We start from the raw sequence: 18,762 nt of genomic DNA, 5'->3' as shown, positions 1-18,762 counted from the left end.
AGACCAATTGTAATTGCTCTTAAGAATTGGTTTAAAGATGTCTCAGTTTTTCCCAATGTTCTGTCTATTTTTATGTAACATTAACTACTTTATAAACATAAAATTTAGCTTTTGCATAATTATTTAAAAACCAAACTTATTGCCATTTTTTCCTCTAGGAGCACTGAATCAAAAAAATTGGGGAAAGAAATATCCAACATGTAATAGCCCCAAACAGTCTCCTATCAATATTGATGAAGATCTTACACAAGTAAATGTGAATCTGAAGAAACTTAAATTTCAGGATTGGGATAAAACATCTTTGGAAAACACATTCATTCATAACACTGGGAAAACAGGTAAAATACTTGCATTTTATTTCTGACTTTAATATGTTTATCAGACTTAGAATGTGTTTAGATTATTTTCATTAAATTTTTCTTTGAATGATGTATGTAGTATGAACTGGATAGAAACTATGGGTACAAGAAATCAAATAGAAAATTGGAAGTTTAGACCTTTAGAAATGTGTACAAACAATTAAATAACCAAAGTCATAATGTTCTCTAGTAATATAGCAATAAAGATGCCTCCACAGGAAGAGCTGATAAAGATAACATAATATATAGCTAATTAACTTAATAACTCTATCACTGGTTAATCACTTAGTCAATCAGGATTTCTTTCTCTTGTGCATTTTATTTGATTTTTTCTACTCAGTTGTATATTATGTTCAATATTTGGATGTGAAAAAAGCAATCTACTATAATTGAATTTTAAGAAATTATTGGTCCTTCTAGATAGAAAGTTTTAAATTATATACTATACTTAGGAAGCACTCTCTAATAAAGCTTTTTTTCTTAGTATGCAAATTATGTCATAAAAATTCCAGTAAGCAACAAATAGAAGTTTACAAAAGCTAGCATTTTTTTCTGATGTTATGTTTTAAATGAAATTGTATGTATATCAACAAGTTATGTAAAAGCAAATATACTCATGGGAAAAAGATTAGAAAAAATATTCACTATAGTAGTAGCCATGTTGGGGTGATTTTATTGTAAGTGATATTTTTCTCTATTTTCCATATTTTGCTAATATAATTGTGTGAATATTGTAATTTAAATTCTGTGAAGGTAGGAATTTTTCTGGATCAGTGCTTGACAAATAATAAGCACTCAATAAGTATTTGTTGAATGAATAATTTTATATGTTATAAGAGGCCTGGCGTGCTGCGGTTCATGGGGTCGCAAAAAGTCGGACACGACTGAGCGACTGAACTGAACTGATAATGTATTATTAATTAAATATATAATAGTATATTGTCCTAAATGTTAGACATTTTAATTACTAGTTTTAGTGGGTGTTACAAAGAAGTAAAGCATGTAATCTCTGCTTCATTCTTCTTGGTGGAGTGTGGTCAAGCACTTAATCTTTAGAGCCACACTTTCTAGGTTCAATTCTGGCCATTTAAAGCACAGTGTGGAACCTTGAGCAAGTTCCTTAACCTTGCTGTGACCAATTTCCTTATCTTGTAAAATAGGGATTGTAATGGTATCACCTTCTATTGTGTAGGATCAAATATTTAATACATGTAAAGTAATGTAATGCCTGTCATGTCATAAGTGATAAATGAATGTTGACCATTATTGTCATTTGTTGCTATTGTTATTATTCATGAAAATGTATATCTCTAACTAGCTGTGTCTGCTGAAAAAAAAAATGCAGCCTAGAAATTATGTTTTACTCAGAAGTCTTTACACTGCGCAGTATGTTGGATTCAGTTCCAAATGCCAAAAGTGATTTCTGCCCAATGAAACAAAGACTATTTAAATCTGACTGAGAGACATTGAAATCCTGCATTAAACTCTCAAGAGAATCATTAATCCCCAGATGACTCCTAAAATACAGATAGTAGATGGTATCTGCTAGGGATCTCTAGAGTTTAAGATTCTGAGACTTGCCAGCCAGGTTTCAAACATGAGATGGCTAAAACCCCTTCAAAAGGAAAAGGTCTCCCGCCTTCCTTGCCACAGTCTAGGACAGAAATTCTGAAACTTGATGAAGCCTGGGGTGATGCTTGGAAACGTAAGGAGATGGGACAAAAGCAGCAGCAGCTTAATAAGGAAGAGAAACAGGAACATGAGAAGGTTGGAGAAAAGACCTTTCCTTTCCAGTCTTCTGTTCCTTCTCGCTTTAACTGTCCCCTCTCCACCATGTGAGGCATTAGAGGAGCAGGGTTTTGGACACCAAACAAAAAAAACGTAGGCTACCCACAGGGTAGGTGAACTGCCTGTCTCTTGTTTTAAGTGTTGTATGGCAGTTAAGGTCTTGGATTTATTTTACACTTGTGGCAGTAGGATACATTAAGTATATTATGCAGTTACAAAGTTCAGCTTTCAAAATATGTAGCTTATTTTTTAAATTTATCAAAATACATTATGTTCTTAATGTACCTTAAAATTTAAACTTGTAATTTTGATTTTCAAAAACTTAGATGTCAATTTATTGTGTTTTTTTTTTCAAGTGGAAATTAATCTCACTAATGACTACCGTCTCAGTGGAGGGGTTTCAGAAACAGTGTTCAAAGCAAGCAAGATAGCTTTTCACTGGGGAAAATGCAATATGTCATCTGATGGATCAGAACATAGTTTAGAAGGGCAAAAATTTCCATTAGAGGTAAGACAGTAGTCCCACTACTTACTATTTCATTTTCTAAGTCACTGGGATTTCATTTAACATATAATTTGATTCCTTTGTAATTTATACAGTTATATTTTGTTTACTTGGTTAATATCTGCATTTCTCTCTGGACTGAGCTATATAAGATCTATAGTTGATTTTCCACTTTCTAGTAATGCTGAGTATCACATTATATTATAGATGATTAGTAAATATTGATGAGTGAATGAATGAATGAAATTCTTCCCATAGCCCATTAGGGAAAAAAGAGGGAAACTTCAACTACTAAAAAATCAATAAACTTCAAATTAAAGTGATAAAATGTTTCAAATTTAAAATCAGCAAATAAATATAATGCATAGTAATATACAATTAAAAATGTGAACACTTTCACACATGTCTGGAGAAGGTATAAATTGGCAAGACTTTCTGGGAAGCATTTCACTTGTTCTTATCAATAACTTTAGATGTTTTATTCTCAATACTTACATTTCAATTTATAGCAATTTAGTCTAAAGAATAATTAAGGACATACTCAAAAATTTGGAGGCAAAGACTTATTTACAATAATAAAAGTTGAAACAAAAGGAAATGATTACATTACAATGGATTATTATAGATCTTGTGAAAATCCTGTTTTAGAATGATTTATTTAACAGAAAAGGTTCGTCATAAGATATGAATGCTTTTAAAAAGCAGAAGGTAAAATAGTATATACAGTGTTATTATTCTAAATTTTGTAAAGTGTGAAACTAATTAATGGCCTAGAGAGAGTCCAGAGTCTAAGTCAAACCGACGAGGCTTGAATATTGGCTTCACATTTAGTTAGTAGTTATATGACATGACATTGTATGAATTATTTAATTTCCCTAAGCTTCTGTTTCTCATCTGTGAAATTGACTTAATAGTAGTAACACTTCTCTGTAGAGTTATTAGGAGGGTTAAATGAAAGGTTGAATTATTACTGTTGTAAAAATAATGGAAGGAAACCAAGAAAACATAAATTGTAATTTTCTCTGGGTGATGGCATTATTACCTTTTCTCCTTTAAAATTCTCATATTTTCTAGATTGCCTGTGTTAAAGTTGTATTTTTACTTTTATAATTCAAAGCATTTATTGATAATAAAAATAAAATGAGTTAGTTACTTAATAAAGGATTAAAAAATAATGTGGATAAACACATTCAAATGTGTGGCTTATAATTTCTTAAATATCCTTAAAGAAAAGTATATTTATCAAATCTTGTTTGTCAGAAATATGAAAATCAACTCATTAAACAGGTAACATTCTCAATTCTGAGAGTTTAGCTCTCTCACAGTACTCCTTAGAACAGAGGTGAAAATCAAGAAAACCCTAAAAATAACACAAGCCATGATTCAGTAAAATTGTACAGAATCTGTGTACTAAACCTCATATATTTTTCTTATTTAGAAGCCCCTCAAATCATCTCTCAGAGATGTCATTTGTTTGTTGTTTCTTTTTATTCAATTTGTAAACATTAATGGGTTTTATTTTATTTATTTACTTTTTTTTTTTTTTTGCCAAACCATGTGCTTTGCAGAATCTTTGTTCTTCAAGTGGGGATGGAACTGAAGCCCACAGCAATGAAAGCCCTGAATCCTAATTACTGGACCATCAGGGAGCTCCCTGTTGTTTATTTTTTAAAACACTCACCATATAATTGTGCAAGCAGGAGCAACTATACTCCAAGAAAAAAAATAATAAATTGTCTCTCCAGATTTTGGTTTCTTGAGTTGTGCTAAATTAAGTGATGGAAGTTTATTGAATAGCTAGGTCATTCTCAAATAAAATAATTTACTGAAACATTTAAAAAAAAATTGTGCAAGTGGAGAAACTAGAGGGTATCCTTGATTGCTCTTTTTTCCTGGCCTCTCACATCCTATAATCATCTCCTCAGTTCTGCCCCTAAATGATGTGTGAGGTCAGAAAAAGGTTCCAGCCATCTTAGTCTCTTACTTGGATGTCCCTGAAGCTAGTTTCTCTCCAGTCTTAATCCCTTCCACTGGCCACCCCTACCCCTTAGCCCTGCCCCCCCATCAAGGACTTTCTATTGCCCTCCGGCCCAAACTGCTGGGACTACCTCACAGTCCTTCTTGCTGTGACCCCTGCCCACTTCTCCAGTCTCATATCTCTCTTCTCTTCTCACATGTGCTCAGCTGAAATCCTAACACTTTCAGTTTTCCACACTTCTCATACTTTCTTGCCTGTAGGCTTTTCCTAGCCGGACCCTCTGACTTGAACACACTTCTCTTCTGCCTTCTCATTTGCCAGCTTTAGAATCATTCATGCTTCAGGGTGGCTGAAAGGTTTTGGTGACTACCCAATACAGGAGACACTGCTTTCTTCTGCTTCACACCCATTAGTTCTCTGATCACAGCCCTCACTGCACATTAATCATCTCTGAGGGTTCTGTTCTTACCTTAGTTACATCTTTAAACTACCTGTATCTAATTTCCAAGCCCATGACACGAGGAACATCAACCTATCAGAGAGTGAAGGCTATCATAGATGTATGGACTGAAGTAGAAATTAACAAGGTGGCTCAGATAGGGAAGACTCTGCCTGCAGTGTGGGAGACCTGGGTTCAATCCTTGGGTCAGGAAGATCCCTAGAGAAGGAAATGGCTAACCACTCCAGTATTCTTGCCTGGGGAATTTCACAGACAGAGGAGCCTGGTGAATCCATGAGAGCCCATGGGATCACAGGGTCAGACACGACTGAGTGACTAACACACACACATAACCTCACAGCAGGAGGAGAGACTTGAAAAAAGGAATTTAGGACTCCTTTGGTATTTTTTAGGTAGAAGCAGAGATTCCTTGAGGGTTTCACTCTTAGTAGAGCTCAAGACAGTAATATCCAAAACTGGTAACTCAGACCATCAAGTAGGTCACATCCACTCAAGGAAGGTTGAAACCGTATTTGAAAGAATTCCATCAAAATAATTAAAATAGCATCTGATTATTTATTTTATTTGGAAATTCCATGATAGTCCAGGGAGTAGGACTTTGTACTTTCACTGCCAAGGATGAAGGTTCAGTCCCTGGTCGGAGAACTAAAATCCTGCAAACCACTCAAAATACAGCCCAAAAAATTAAAGTAAAGTAAATATATTACATTTGAAAATTGCTCAGTCTCAAAGTGGTAATTTCAGGTCTAGATCTGTCTAACTTCATATTTTGTTCTTTGTTGAAGAGTAATTGATAGTAAATGTAGCTTTGTATACATGTAATTAATAAAATATTCTGAAATTTTGCAAAATATAGAATTATATCATTTATAAAATGTCTCAAATTGAACTTATTGAACTGATAAATTATTTAATTATTTTATTGTCTTTTTGCTGAAGTTTTTGTGAAGTCTTTGTAATAAAGCCATCAATATTATGTTTATAGATGCAGATCTACTGCTTTGATGCAGACCGATTTTCAAGTTTTGAAGAAGCAATTAAAGGAAAAGGGAAGTTAAGAGCTTTATCCATTTTATTTGAGGTAATCATATGTGTGTGTATATATATATATTCACATAGGGATTTAGCACTAACTTTTCAATCATGGGGAATATCAAAGCACGTTTTTTTTTAACAAATAGAAGGGCTCACAAATGGAATGAATACCTGGTCATCATTTCAAAGAGAACAACCTCTTACCTGGTATGTTTCAAAGGGGACTCTTACTCACAGACTTAGAGAACAAACTTATGGTTGCCAGTGGAGGGGTTGCGGGGAAGGGATAGTTAGGGATTTTGGAATGAACATATACATTCTGCTGTGTTTAAAATGGATAACCAACAAGGACCTGCCGTGTTGCACATGGAACTCTGCTCCATGTTATGTGGCAGCCTGGATGGGAGGGGAGTTTGGGGGAGAATGGACACGTGTATGTGTATGGCTGAGTCCATTCACCGTTCAGCTGAAACTGTCGCAACATTGTGCTATACACCGATACAAAATAAAAAGGTTTTTGTAGAAGGGCTCTTGTATTCCTTAGTTAGGAATGTCACTTCCAATCTCTATACTTGTACACTATGAGATTTGCCCATTTGCAGAGCATCAATGTGATACAGCAACGACTGTGAATAGTAACATTTTAAAATATTCTTTTCTTAATTGGAAATTGAAGTAATCAGGTGTTTGTTTTATTCGTTCTTACTTTGCTGTGGGAAAAAAGTGTGCCTTTAGAGGACGTTACTTTGGAATACTTAAAATGGAGTTCACTAATCGATACATGAATACCTAGTCAAATATTTTATACCATTTTTAGAATGTCATTCTTTCACAGGTTGGAATAGAAGAAAATTTGGACTACAAGGCAATTATAGATGGAGTGGAGAGGGTTAGTCGTTTTGGTAAGCTATGTGGAGAAATCTCTTTCTTCCAGATTTACTTTGGATTCGTATGAATTTGCAATGTTATTAAAATTGCTTGTACCAAGGAATAAGGGAAGATATTTGTAAAGGGGAGAAATCTCTCACATCTGACCCTTGACAATTTATACATTTCTCACTGAAGAACAATTTAATCAGAAATTTTTGTCACAGAAAATCATAAAATGTTAATGTAAGTAGGAAGTTGAAGTTTTATAATTTTATTACTGAAAATAATTTAATCACATTATGCATTTAAATGTATTTTTTTACTCTATCTCTGCTTGGTTTATCTGTAAAAGACTCTAATGTGTGATCTGAAACCAGTTAATTTTAATAAAAATTATATTCTAAAGTGAAAAGGGAATTGTTACTCAAGTTCAAATTATTCCTTGGTGGTTTCCTTGGTAAGTCCTTTGCTTTACCAATATAAGATTTTTTGGAAGGCGAATGCTTACATATAACAAGACACGCTGTGCTTTTATATTGTTCTGCTTCCTATCTCATAGATCTTGTAATTTGTCACAGCACATGCTTTTGACAAAGTTGGCAGGAAACAGAAAACACATTATTTTATTTTTATTAAGTACCCACAAACAGGGTATTAATGTTGTCCTGAGTTATCAATAAAAAGAGGATTATTCCTCTCGGGAAAGCTGCAAAATTTGAAATCAGAAACATAACTCACAACTGATCGTTTTCTTGAAAGCAGAAGTCTGGCCTAGGATTAATTCATCTTTGTCAATTTTATGTGAGAACCTGAATTAACCAATCTTTTCAGAAGTTGGGAATATGTGAGCTCCTACAGTGCAGCTTTCATTTTTTTTTGTTTTGAAAGGTATAGTCAAACACAGCATCAAGCTGTTATCTCCTTGCATCTACCCAGATTGTAAAATTTAACACTGAATACCATAAGCCACACTTAATTTTTTCCTCATTTAGTCAGAAAGTGGAATCTATGCAGACTGCAAGAAGGCAACTAGTTTGAAATCCTATGATGTAAAATGTGAACATGAATGTTTCCAGGCCTTGCACCAGGCTGTGGGGACCGCAGAAGTGATGCTAACACTAGTTGTTAGTCCTGATTTGTGTAACTGTGACACTTGGACCACTTACTTGAGGCCTCTTCAGTGTTTCTGGGGGACTATAGGAGGGTATAGTATGAGCTTAGGAAATCAGTTTGCTCATGTTCTTGGACTAAACTTTCCTTTCTAATATCTACTGTCTGTAAGCCATTAAGGGGGATACTTCATCAGAACCTGTTGCATAATACCCTTCCTGGGAATATGGGTTTCCTGATAGCATCCTGCCTCTGTCCCGGCTCTTAATTCAGAAGCAGTACAAATGGTCCCCTGGGCTGGCTGGGAACACATATTTGTCTGCCCTCTGTTCCCCTCTCTGTCTTCTGTCTCTCTACCAGTGTACCAACTTCTTCCCTCCTTTTTTTTTTTTTTTTTTTACCAAAAAATAAAATCCTCTATGCCTATCAGCTCATCTACTTAATATTTCCATATACTTAGCAAGGGCACCTAAGCCCATACAACTGGTAAGTGGTAAAGCCAGGATTTAGGACCTGTCTGTCCAAAAAGATTGTTCCAATATATTGTAGAGATTTATAGTAATTCTGTATTTCCAAACACATATAAAACACCTGTCAATTTGATTGAAATAGTTGTGAAATGTGATCCGTCCAAACTAAGTAAATTAAGTCCTCCCAAAGTTAAATGTTTCCATTTTGAGAATTCTTGGATTAAATGTAATCCTGTTTCAGAGTCTAGAAAGTCCCCCAGTGCCCAATAAGCAGAAGGCTTCCCAATATTGGCTGCCAGCCATTGATGCTGGGAATTTGAAGGCAATGCTGGTCTTTAGACAGTGACTCAGAAACTAACTCCCAAATCCTGCCACATATTCTTCATATAACGTGAGTTCCACAAAAACCAACATTTCCCAAACATCCTTCTGATTATAAAATCTGTCTTACCACAGTGTGAGCTGGTGGCTCAGTTCCTGTATTTTTCTCTAAGAGACAAGCCCATCTTTTCCCTTCCCTCTTTCTTGTGTTCTTTTCTTTCCCTTTCTTCGGTCACACCTGCTCTATGTTAGGCATTGCTCTCACATGGAGTGGTGAGAAATAGGGTATATAGCAATACAAAGATAACAGTAGAAAGATAATGCATTAATCTTCCCCAAACAGAGCCCACGCACATGCACACAAAAATTGTTCATTGAAATCTTTCAAGTTGCAAGGAAGAGTCATACCCAGGTAACATCGTCAGTGATTCTCAAATGGGAATTCTCATCAGATGACTTGTGTACAAAAGTCATCTGATTAGTCAAGTGATTAGGAAAGCATTCCTAATCACAAACGCAGCCCAGGAATTTGTATATTGACAAATCCTCACCACCACCATCCTAAGTCTAATTATCCTAGGTGATGAATTGGTTTTAAGTATTAAATGGCTTTTTCCTTGCCCTGGACCTAGAAATGGTCTTTGTCTTTATTTCCCTCTCACTCTCCTCATCTTTCCCCCTCCTGCCATCAGCCTTCCAGGGAAGGAAGATCTGATTGGTTTGTTTATCACTGATTAAGAAAGAAGAGGATGACAGAGTGAATGACTGATCACAAATAGAGCAACACTGACTCATGTATGATTCTTGTTTAGCAATAGTGAGGTTATTCAGATGAAGTGCATGTTTTTGCAAGCCACGAGATACCACCTTAGTCCAGTTTTCTTGTAAGGTGATGGTGCAATTAAAAAATACTACTGTGATTGCAAAGTCTTGGAATATTGGAAAGAAACTTAGGACATGCAGGTACATAATAAAAAAATAAGGTAGAAAGTACTCAACATATTCATAACAGAGACTAGATGAGTGGTGTGTGCTTCAGAGGCAGGAAGAATGGATTCTGTATAGAAAAGAGGGAAGGAGGAATCACCTTTTTTTCTGATTCTTTCGCTTCTTCCTAACTTTTCCCCCCTTTTATTTCTTTCCCGATTTCACAAAAATTATCTACTTCACCATCCCTATTCAAATCTGATTTTCCTTTTCTGGCCTCTAGGTCTCCTGTTGTCAGTTTCATTTCGCACCTAAATTAGCAGGGAGTCAATTTCTGACTCCTTACTTAATTAGTGTTCTCCACCTCCGTATTTCCGCAGAACATTTGTAAAAGAAGTTTTTCCTTCATCAAAGGAAGAAATGTAGTCCACGGATGATTAAAAAGGAGGCTATTTAATCACAAATTTTTGAGATATCAAAAACATAAATTTGAAAATGTTTAAATATTCACATGTTTGAAATAGTTTCCTTAGTTTCTGCAAACTTGAATCTGAGTGAATTCTAAATAATCTTGTCTTGACTTTGCAGGAGAGGCAAACATACTTTTAGAAGTTACTAATTAATCCTTTAAACCTAATGTAACCTGAATTTTCTAGTGGATTAAAACTAGATTTGGGTTGTACGTACACAGCACTATCAATTCAATCAACAGATTTTTACTTCTAAGATTTAGTCTTAACTTCAAACTGGAAGAAGTTATCTATAATTTTATTAGCACTATCCCTCTTCCTGAGAAAAATTTCTGTATTACAGGAAAATTAATATTCAATAATTTAACTTTTGTGTGTGCTAGTGTGCTCAGTCGTGTCCAGCTCTTTGCAACCTCATGAACTGTAGCCCACCAGACTTCTCTGTCCATGGAATTTTCCAGGCAAGAGTACTAGAGCAGGTTGTTATTTTCCTACTCCAGAGGATCTTCCTGACCTAGGGATCAAACCTAGGTCACTTGCATCTCCTGCATTAGCAGGCAGATTCTTTACCACTGAGTCACCTGGAAAGCCCAGTGGAAATAATTTTTTTCCATGAGGATGTGTCCAGTCCTCATATCGTGTAGAACTGTAATATACTGTTAAGGTCATCTGATCCAATTATTTCATTTTAAAAGGAGGACTTTGGGATTCACTAAGACTAAAATCTTGTAAAGCCTTCACTCTACTTGAGGTTTTCAACCCTGGCTACATGTTTGAATCATCTGGGGATTCTTTTTAAAACATGTAGGCACAGCTAGCCTAAAAAATGTAGATACTTAAGTCCCACTGCTGCAGATGGGGTCTGGGACACTGGTATTTTTTTTTTAATGCTCCCCAGATAATTCATATGGTACTATTCTGCACTGTGGCACCTCACTTAGACTAGATGAAATTAGCTTTGGGGACTATTTCTTAATGACCAAAATGTACGAGACAGAAAAGAAGACATGCACTTGGCTGGGTAAGAGTTAACAGGATGGGAAAATAAGTTAGATACTGGTAAGCATGCCTGCATGTATGCTCAGTCACTTCAGTCATGTCCAGCTCTTTGCAACCCTATGGACTATAGCCAGCCAGGCTCCTCTGTCTGTGGGATTCTCTAGGCAAAAATACTGGAATGGGTTGCCATGCCATCTTCCAGGGGATCTTCCCCACCCAGGGATTGCAGGCAGATTCTTTACCCACTGAGCCACCTGGGAAGCTCCTGGGAAGCATATTGCTACCCATATGAGTGAGAACTGGTACACAGAGAGCTAAATGGCCAAGGCAGTGCCTTTGGTAAGAGCCATTTGAAAGACGCAAGATCAAAAATGGGACTTTTCAAGGAGACAGCTATAATTGGGTTGTTTCAAGGTTCCCAGACTTAGGAAAGCTCTACCAATTTTTTGTAGGAATTTTCTATTCTCAATTCAACTTATAAATAAAAAATCAATATTTTTATTATAAAATAATAATATTTTCATATATAAAATTTGAAATACATTTCCTATTCTTTGTCTTGCCTTTTTACTCTCTAAATGGTGACTGTTGACAAATAGACTGAGTATCAAGTAGATAATTTTTCCCTCTGTGAATAACACTTTTTGCAAGCTATTTCATAAATCTCAACTTATCCTACGATTATGAAGATAATTTTCTATGTTTTATTCTAAAGTCTTTATTGTTCTGTTCACATTTAGATCCAGACTCTACTTAGAATTGATTTGTGATTATGGTGTGAAGGAGGGAATAAAGATTCATGGTTTGCATAAGTATATCTGATTGATATAGCATGGTTTATTGAAAAGGCCATGCATTTCAACTACGTAATACTTTTTCCTGTTATAAGTCAAATAATCACATATGTGTGGATCTGGACTCTTTATTCTCTTCCATTGTTCTCTTAGTCCATCTTGGCCTTTTTTTTCCTTTTTCTTACTTTATTGTAAGTAAAAAATTGTCCTGGTCCTCCAGTTCAGTGTAAGAAGTGGTGCTAGAAGATGTCCTTGTCTCATTCTTTATCACTAGGGGAACACCTTTCAGTAAGTCATCCTAAAATATGATGTTCATTATAGATAATTTTCATCAGAATATGGTTTTGTTTTCCAAAAGTTGGTATTCAATCTTACTGAATGATTTCCTGGTATCTATTCATATGGCCATATGACTTCTGAATCTTTCATATGGAAAAATAATCTTTCCAGCATCTTGCCCATGTAAAGATAGAACAACTAACACTAAGTTGTGATATGTGCAAGAAAATTTAGAATATGCCAGTTTTATCTCCATTTTAGATATGTATCTAAAATGTTCTTAAAATTTCAGTTCTGATTAAATACATACCAAAATATATGTTTCAGTTGCATAGAGGCTTTGAACAGGTAAGTTCCAGTGTTAGGATTTCAGCTGAAATGTATATGATTCCTTTGTAGGGAAACAGGCTGCGTTGGATCCATTCACATTGCTGAACCTTCTGCCAAACTCAACTGACAAGTATTACACTTACAATGGTTCCCTGACATCTCCTCCCTGCACAGACACCGTCGACTGGATTATTTTTAAAGATACAGTTAGCATTTCTGAAAGCCAGGTAATCTTGGAAGTTCAAACAAATGGAGTAATTTGAAGCAATTTAAAAAGAAATATTTTCTACAGAATATCTGTTTTAAAGCATTTGCTGATATGCCTTTGAAGCAAGTATGTTAAATTATAAGTTAAATTATCTTCTTTCCAGTTGGCTGTTTTCTGTGAAGTTCTTACAATGCAACAGTCTGGTTATGTCATGTTGATGGACTACTTACAAAATAATTTTCGAGAACAACAATACAAGTTCTCCAGGCAGGTGTTTTCCTCATATACTGGAAAGGAAGAGATTCATGAAGCAGGTGTGTATTGAAATATAATTTTTCTGTTAAGTCCTATTAAATTCAGTGTTGTAGGAGGTAATTGTGGCATCATGGACAATATACAAGACTTCGATTTTTGGAAATATTTTGATTATAGAATTGTAGCCTTAGGTAAGCTATTTAACTTCTCTGAATCTCAGTTGCCATATTTATAAAATGACAATTAAAAATATCTGTCCTGGGGACTTCCCTGGTGATCCAGTGGTTAAGATTCTTCCCTGCAACATTCCAGGGAGCAGCTACACCCAGGCACAACTAGAGAGTCCGTGCCACAAGGAAAGATCCCACGTGATGTGACGAAGATCCAGCGTACCATAGTAAGACCCAACACAGCCAAATAAACAGTACAATTGTGAATTATGTGCACACACTATGAAGAAAATCTGTTCCTCCTTCCATGAATAAAACCATTTTGCAAGTCAGAAACATTGAGATTCAGGAAGGAAAGTTTTTTCCTAAAACATACAGTAGTTGGTGGCAAAGCCACCTACACACCTCCAAATTCACTTTATGGCATTTGCTTGTGTAACAGCTCTAAGAGGGGAAAGAATAAGGGTGAGGTGTTCAGAGCTTGGGAAGATTGCTTCTTGTTGGGATGACTTGGGAATCTCCGTGGGAGAAGCACATTTGACCTGAGTCTTGACGTGTGTTGGGGTTTTACAGAAGTACTCGTCTGTGTGTTGGCAGCTCCCAGAGAGGCTAGTGTCTAGTACGGACAGAAACCCAAGGCACTGAATTATTAATGAATAAAAAGTGAGTCCTTTCCCCAGTTTCCTTCTTTAAAAGAAAAGAAGTTTGTCCTTGTCAAGCCCAGGCGATGGAGAGGAGGCAGAGGGAAAGCCTGCGGAGTGCCCTCGGGGTCTTTTGAAGCTGACCCGGCAGTCAGAAGCCTTTCAAAGTGTCCAGAGGACACAGTCATTGCGTCTGCTGACTTGTTCTTTTCAGTTCACTGTGAGGCTGCGCTGGTTCGTGAAAGAGTTGAAGTGGCCTCTGCTTTGGGGACTGAAAACCTTTCTAAGAACATGGTCTTCTTTGATCCCAGCCCCATAATGAATTTTTGGCTGTGTATAATATTAATTCAATAATCGTCTGCTTTTAAAGATTAGGCATTAAAGCAGCATGTTTCTGTTGTTTCAAAGTAGTATTTGTGAGATTGTTTATCCTTTAACAACAACATAAACAAAGTACAACAGTGATGAATTGCTGTGTTTACTATGACATTGTTTCAAATTAATTGCTCCAAAGTGAGGAAATTTAATTATATTTCTACCAACAATACTAAATACTAAGACCTCTTGTGTGGTAAATAATCCCCAATTGATTAAAAATAATAAATAGATCTAACCATCTCCTTTTCTGAAATACAAATGACAAAATAACAAAATATAGACAATGTTTGGCCGTGAATTAGTCATACTGTATTAGTTGTACTAGTTATTAGTTATATTGTATTAAAACTCTTCAGTGGCTCCCATGGGCTTTCCAGGTGGCTCACTGGTAAAGAATCTGCCTGCCCCAGTGCAGGAGAATCAAGAGACATGGGTTTCATCCCTGGGTCAGGAAGATCCCCTGAAGGAGGAAATGCAACCCACTCCAGTATTCTTGCTTAAAAAATTCCATGGACAGAGTAACCTGACCTGGAGAGCTGCAGTCCATGGGGTCACAAAGAGTCAGACACGACTCAGTGACTGAGCGAGCACAGCACACAAAAGCGGCTCCCACTGCGTTTAGGATAAAACCCAAATTGTTTGTCATTGCGTGGTAGGTCCTGTCTGGTACTTACTGGCCTCAGTGCTTACTCTTCCCCGGCCAACTTCCTTCCTTTATCCTGAACTCAGTGAGGTCCCTGAAGAGGACAGACCACACTCTCCCAGGTTGCACCTAGACACGCTTTTTCCTTCCCATGGCGTGTTCTTCCTTGCAGTCTTCCTGTGTTGTCTCCCCCTTGTCCTCAAGACTCAAGTACGTAAGCAGTTGCCTCCACCAAGGAGCCATGTCTGACCCTCCATCCAGCCCTACCAAGCCTGGCGCTGGCCCAAGGAAGGACTGTGTGTTAATGGAAGTGCTGAGCCCATAGGGTACCAGATAAACGATGCCCTTCTGGAGGTGCAGTGTGCCAGGAGCTCCTACCCGCTGTGCATCCAGACTTCCTAGCAGGTGCCGCAGTATGATACTGTCTGTTTACTTATCTGTCCCCACCACCACCCTCTGAAGGAAGTAACTAAGTCTTTTATCACTTTGCCTCGATTGCGGGACAAAAGTAAAGCTCTCATTCATCAAATATTCACAAAATGAAGGAATTGATTTGTGTATAATAAAAGTATGGCAGGATATAGCTTGATGGGTGCTTCTTGCATCATTTTATGTGTAAACCCATATGAATGGATTTAATGTAGAATATTGGTTTTTCTTTTTTTTGAATTTTTAAAAAAATTTTGGCCATGCCTCATGGCATGTGGGATCTTATTCCCTGACCAGGGATCAAACCTGCATCCCCTTCCTTGGAAAACTCAGTGTCTTAACCACTGGACCACCAGGGAAGTCCCTATTTTCACAGTTAAGTGATTATGGCTAAAAGTAATCATAACAAAAGCAGTAATGGCTAACATATATCACATGAACCAGTGTGCTCAACCAGGCATTAGGCTTGTTTTTCTCATTTTATAATTTGGGAAGCTGATATTAACTGGTTCACCCAAGTTCACAGAACTGTAAAAGGTTGGAGTCAGTATTTGTACCCTGATCTTCCTGATTCTGAAGACTTCCAAAGCTTTCTCCACCATGCTGTATATTTATAAGGGAACATAATTTATCCTTGCATAATTTTATAATAAAAACTGATGACTTTAATAACATAAAACTTTTTTAAAAACTTAATATTGGCTTTTTTCAAAAACTAGAATGATGGTTGAATTCTTGCATTTTCCATCATGAGTATTTGCATTCAACAAGCACTTATTTTCCATGTGAATATTCCTATGATTTTTTTTCCTTAATGATACAGTATTGCCCTTTTACTTTCTTGAACTGAATTTAAAAATAAGAATTGAGGGTTGCATTTATGTTCAAGATTTAATCTTTATTAGATTTAATCTGAAAGTATGTTTTTATTACATGAACATTGTATAAAAGGAAAAAATAGATAAGCACACAGAAGAAAATAAAAATCCCCTATAATGTTATTATCCAGAGATAACTGCTATGAGAATTTGGGGGAATATCTTTCTAGCCTTTCTCTTAAGTTAAAAATATATTATTATGTCTCACAAAAATGAGGCTGTACCATACTTGTTTTTTGATTTTGCTTTACTGAATGATATAAATATATCATTAATACCATTCTTAATTTTATGTATAGTATCGTCATAGCAATTTATTAAGTTTGTCACCCAGCTTGGGACTTTCAGGTTATACTTATTTATTTTGCTATTTTAAATTTCTAATGTCCTCATTTTGACCAAGAGAGAAGGAAAACGTGTCATGAAAATTGTTGGAATCCTACTCTTGGTAAATGCATGGTAGAAAAATATATTATGCAAAATACATTGCAAGTAATTGCAAAAGCTATGTGAGGTCTGCATATCCATGTAAACTTCTTGGGGGGAGAGATCAAGCCTTATTTGTTTTTTGTGTTTTTTTTTTTGCATTCATAGGAAAACTCAATAAACATTTGTGACTGAATGAGTATTTTACCAGAACTCAGTCCTCTATTTTTGCATTTTTACATAGCATTGCTATTTATTAAAAGGCATGTATTTTTGGCATCATGGAATGGGCGCTGGCTCTTCTAAGAATCACAGAATTTAGTAGAACCATTTGATCTTGAAGGAATTAGTAAAAATTGTCTTTTAGTTCATGAGAAATACATGTCAGTAACCACACAAACAGGAGGTGATGTCCAGCTTTGTCCCCTGCCTCCCAGGAACCAATACCTGCCCGCTGCCCTCTCCTTCCACTATCAAGACTCTGCCTCTAGAAGCCTGGGCCTCGTGAAGTACTGTGGGAAGGGGTTGGGGCTTTAAAGCCCAGTCAACTTCTGGTTTCAAACCCCAGTGCAAATACTTATTAGTTACATGCTGCTGCTGCTAAGTCGCTTCAGTCGTGTCCAACTCTGTGCGACCCCATGGACTGCAGCCTACTAGGCTTCTCCGTCCCTGGGATTCTCCACGCAAGAACACTGGAGTGGGTTGCCATTTCCTTCTCCGAGGCATGAAAGTGGAAAGTGAAAGTGAAGTCACTCAGTCGTGTCCGACTCTTAGCAACCCCATGGACTGCAGCCTACCAGGCTCCTCCATCCATGGGATTTTCCAGGCAACAGTACTGGAGTGGGGTGTCATTGCCTTCTCCATTAGAAGTCGTAATCACTGGATGGCCAGGGAAGTCCCAAGGTGCGCATTTAAACTCATTTTATCAAGCCTCATTCTCTTCACTGATAAAATGAGTTTAAAATGCTCACCTTGGGACTTCCCTGGCCATCCAGTAATTAAGACTTCATGCTTCCACTGCAGGGGGCACAAGTGCAGTAGCTGGTCAAGGAGCTAAAATCCTGCAGGCCACAAGCCATGGCCAAAATACATATATATTTTTAATTTTTTAAAATGGCTACCTCGTAGGGTTGTTTTGAGGTTTAAATAAGTTAAAGATTACAAGGCAGTCCAGTCCCTTGAACATAATATACTCCAGATCTGTAGCTTCTATTAATACAATGTGTGTGTGTGTGTGTGTGTGTACTCTTGAATACCCCAGATCCATAGTTTCTATTAATACAGTATGTGTGTGTGTGTTTGCGTATGTACTCTTGTATATGTGTGTGTGTGTGTGTGTGTGTGTGTGCAGCTGTCTATTTGTATATAGAGACAGAGGGCAAGCTATCACAAGTATAGGGTGCTATCCAAGTTTTCAATGTTTAAGATTTTTATTTGTTAAGTAGAGTTATAAATGCACTTTAAATCTCATTTGCTAGCATTGTAATATACATAATGCAAACTTTAAAAAAACTATAAAATATGAAATGATTTTCAAGGAAGGGTAGCATGAAAAGTGTGTCTTCATAGCTTGATGTTGTATTTGAGCTATGAGAAATTTTCTGTAATTTCCTGAGAAAATGTCACGATGAATTATGCATCAGAAGACCCACCTTCTTGAGAAGGTCAGTAGTTGTAAATAGCATTCATTAAGGTCACATGTATATTAACTTTGTGCTCTAACTATATAGAGAAAAGTACAGGAAGATTATTTACTTCTTGGAAGATTGTATGTTATGAATTGAATGGTTGACAAAGTTACTGTGTATTCCTAGAGAAGACTGACTGACTGAGGTACAGTTTGAAAGGTTTTTTTTTTTTTTTTTGGTTACTTATCTAAAGGGAATGGGGTATAATCATTGAAAAGTACAAAGCAATAACAGATCATTTTTAGTTCTTATTTTTAACATTTGTAGCAATCTTTACATTAGTTTTGTTAACATCTGTTACTCCCTGAAGGGAGATCACAACCTTAATACTGATTGTCCTCTGAGTCTGTC

At 36.3% G+C, this 18,762-nt stretch overlaps 1 protein-coding gene across 5 annotated transcripts in view; it reads left to right on the top strand.

Annotated features, from left to right (window-relative positions):
- Window positions 1-18,762, top strand: part of PTPRZ1 (protein tyrosine phosphatase receptor type Z1) — a 208,563-nt gene that overhangs the window by 117,398 nt on the left and 72,403 nt on the right. For all 5 annotated transcript variants that reach the window (XM_086395877.1, XM_086395876.1, XM_086395874.1 and 2 more), the window contains 6 exons: window positions 159-338; window positions 2,504-2,655; window positions 6,076-6,171; window positions 6,961-7,027; window positions 12,765-12,922; window positions 13,067-13,217. In XM_086395877.1, the coding sequence (XP_086252003.1) occupies window positions 159-338; window positions 2,504-2,655; window positions 6,076-6,171; window positions 6,961-7,027; window positions 12,765-12,922; window positions 13,067-13,217 (804 nt within the window). The remainder of the gene's footprint in view (window positions 1-158; window positions 339-2,503; window positions 2,656-6,075; window positions 6,172-6,960; window positions 7,028-12,764; window positions 12,923-13,066; window positions 13,218-18,762) is intronic.

The sequence above is a fragment of the Bos grunniens genome, chromosome 4 (genome assembly GCF_055505025.1).
Source record: "Bos grunniens cultivar Pamir isolate PY7600 chromosome 4, Bosgru_T2T1.0, whole genome shotgun sequence".
Lineage (NCBI taxonomy): Eukaryota > Metazoa > Chordata > Mammalia > Artiodactyla > Bovidae > Bos > Bos grunniens.
This window is presented reverse-complemented; position numbering and strand designations above follow the sequence as displayed.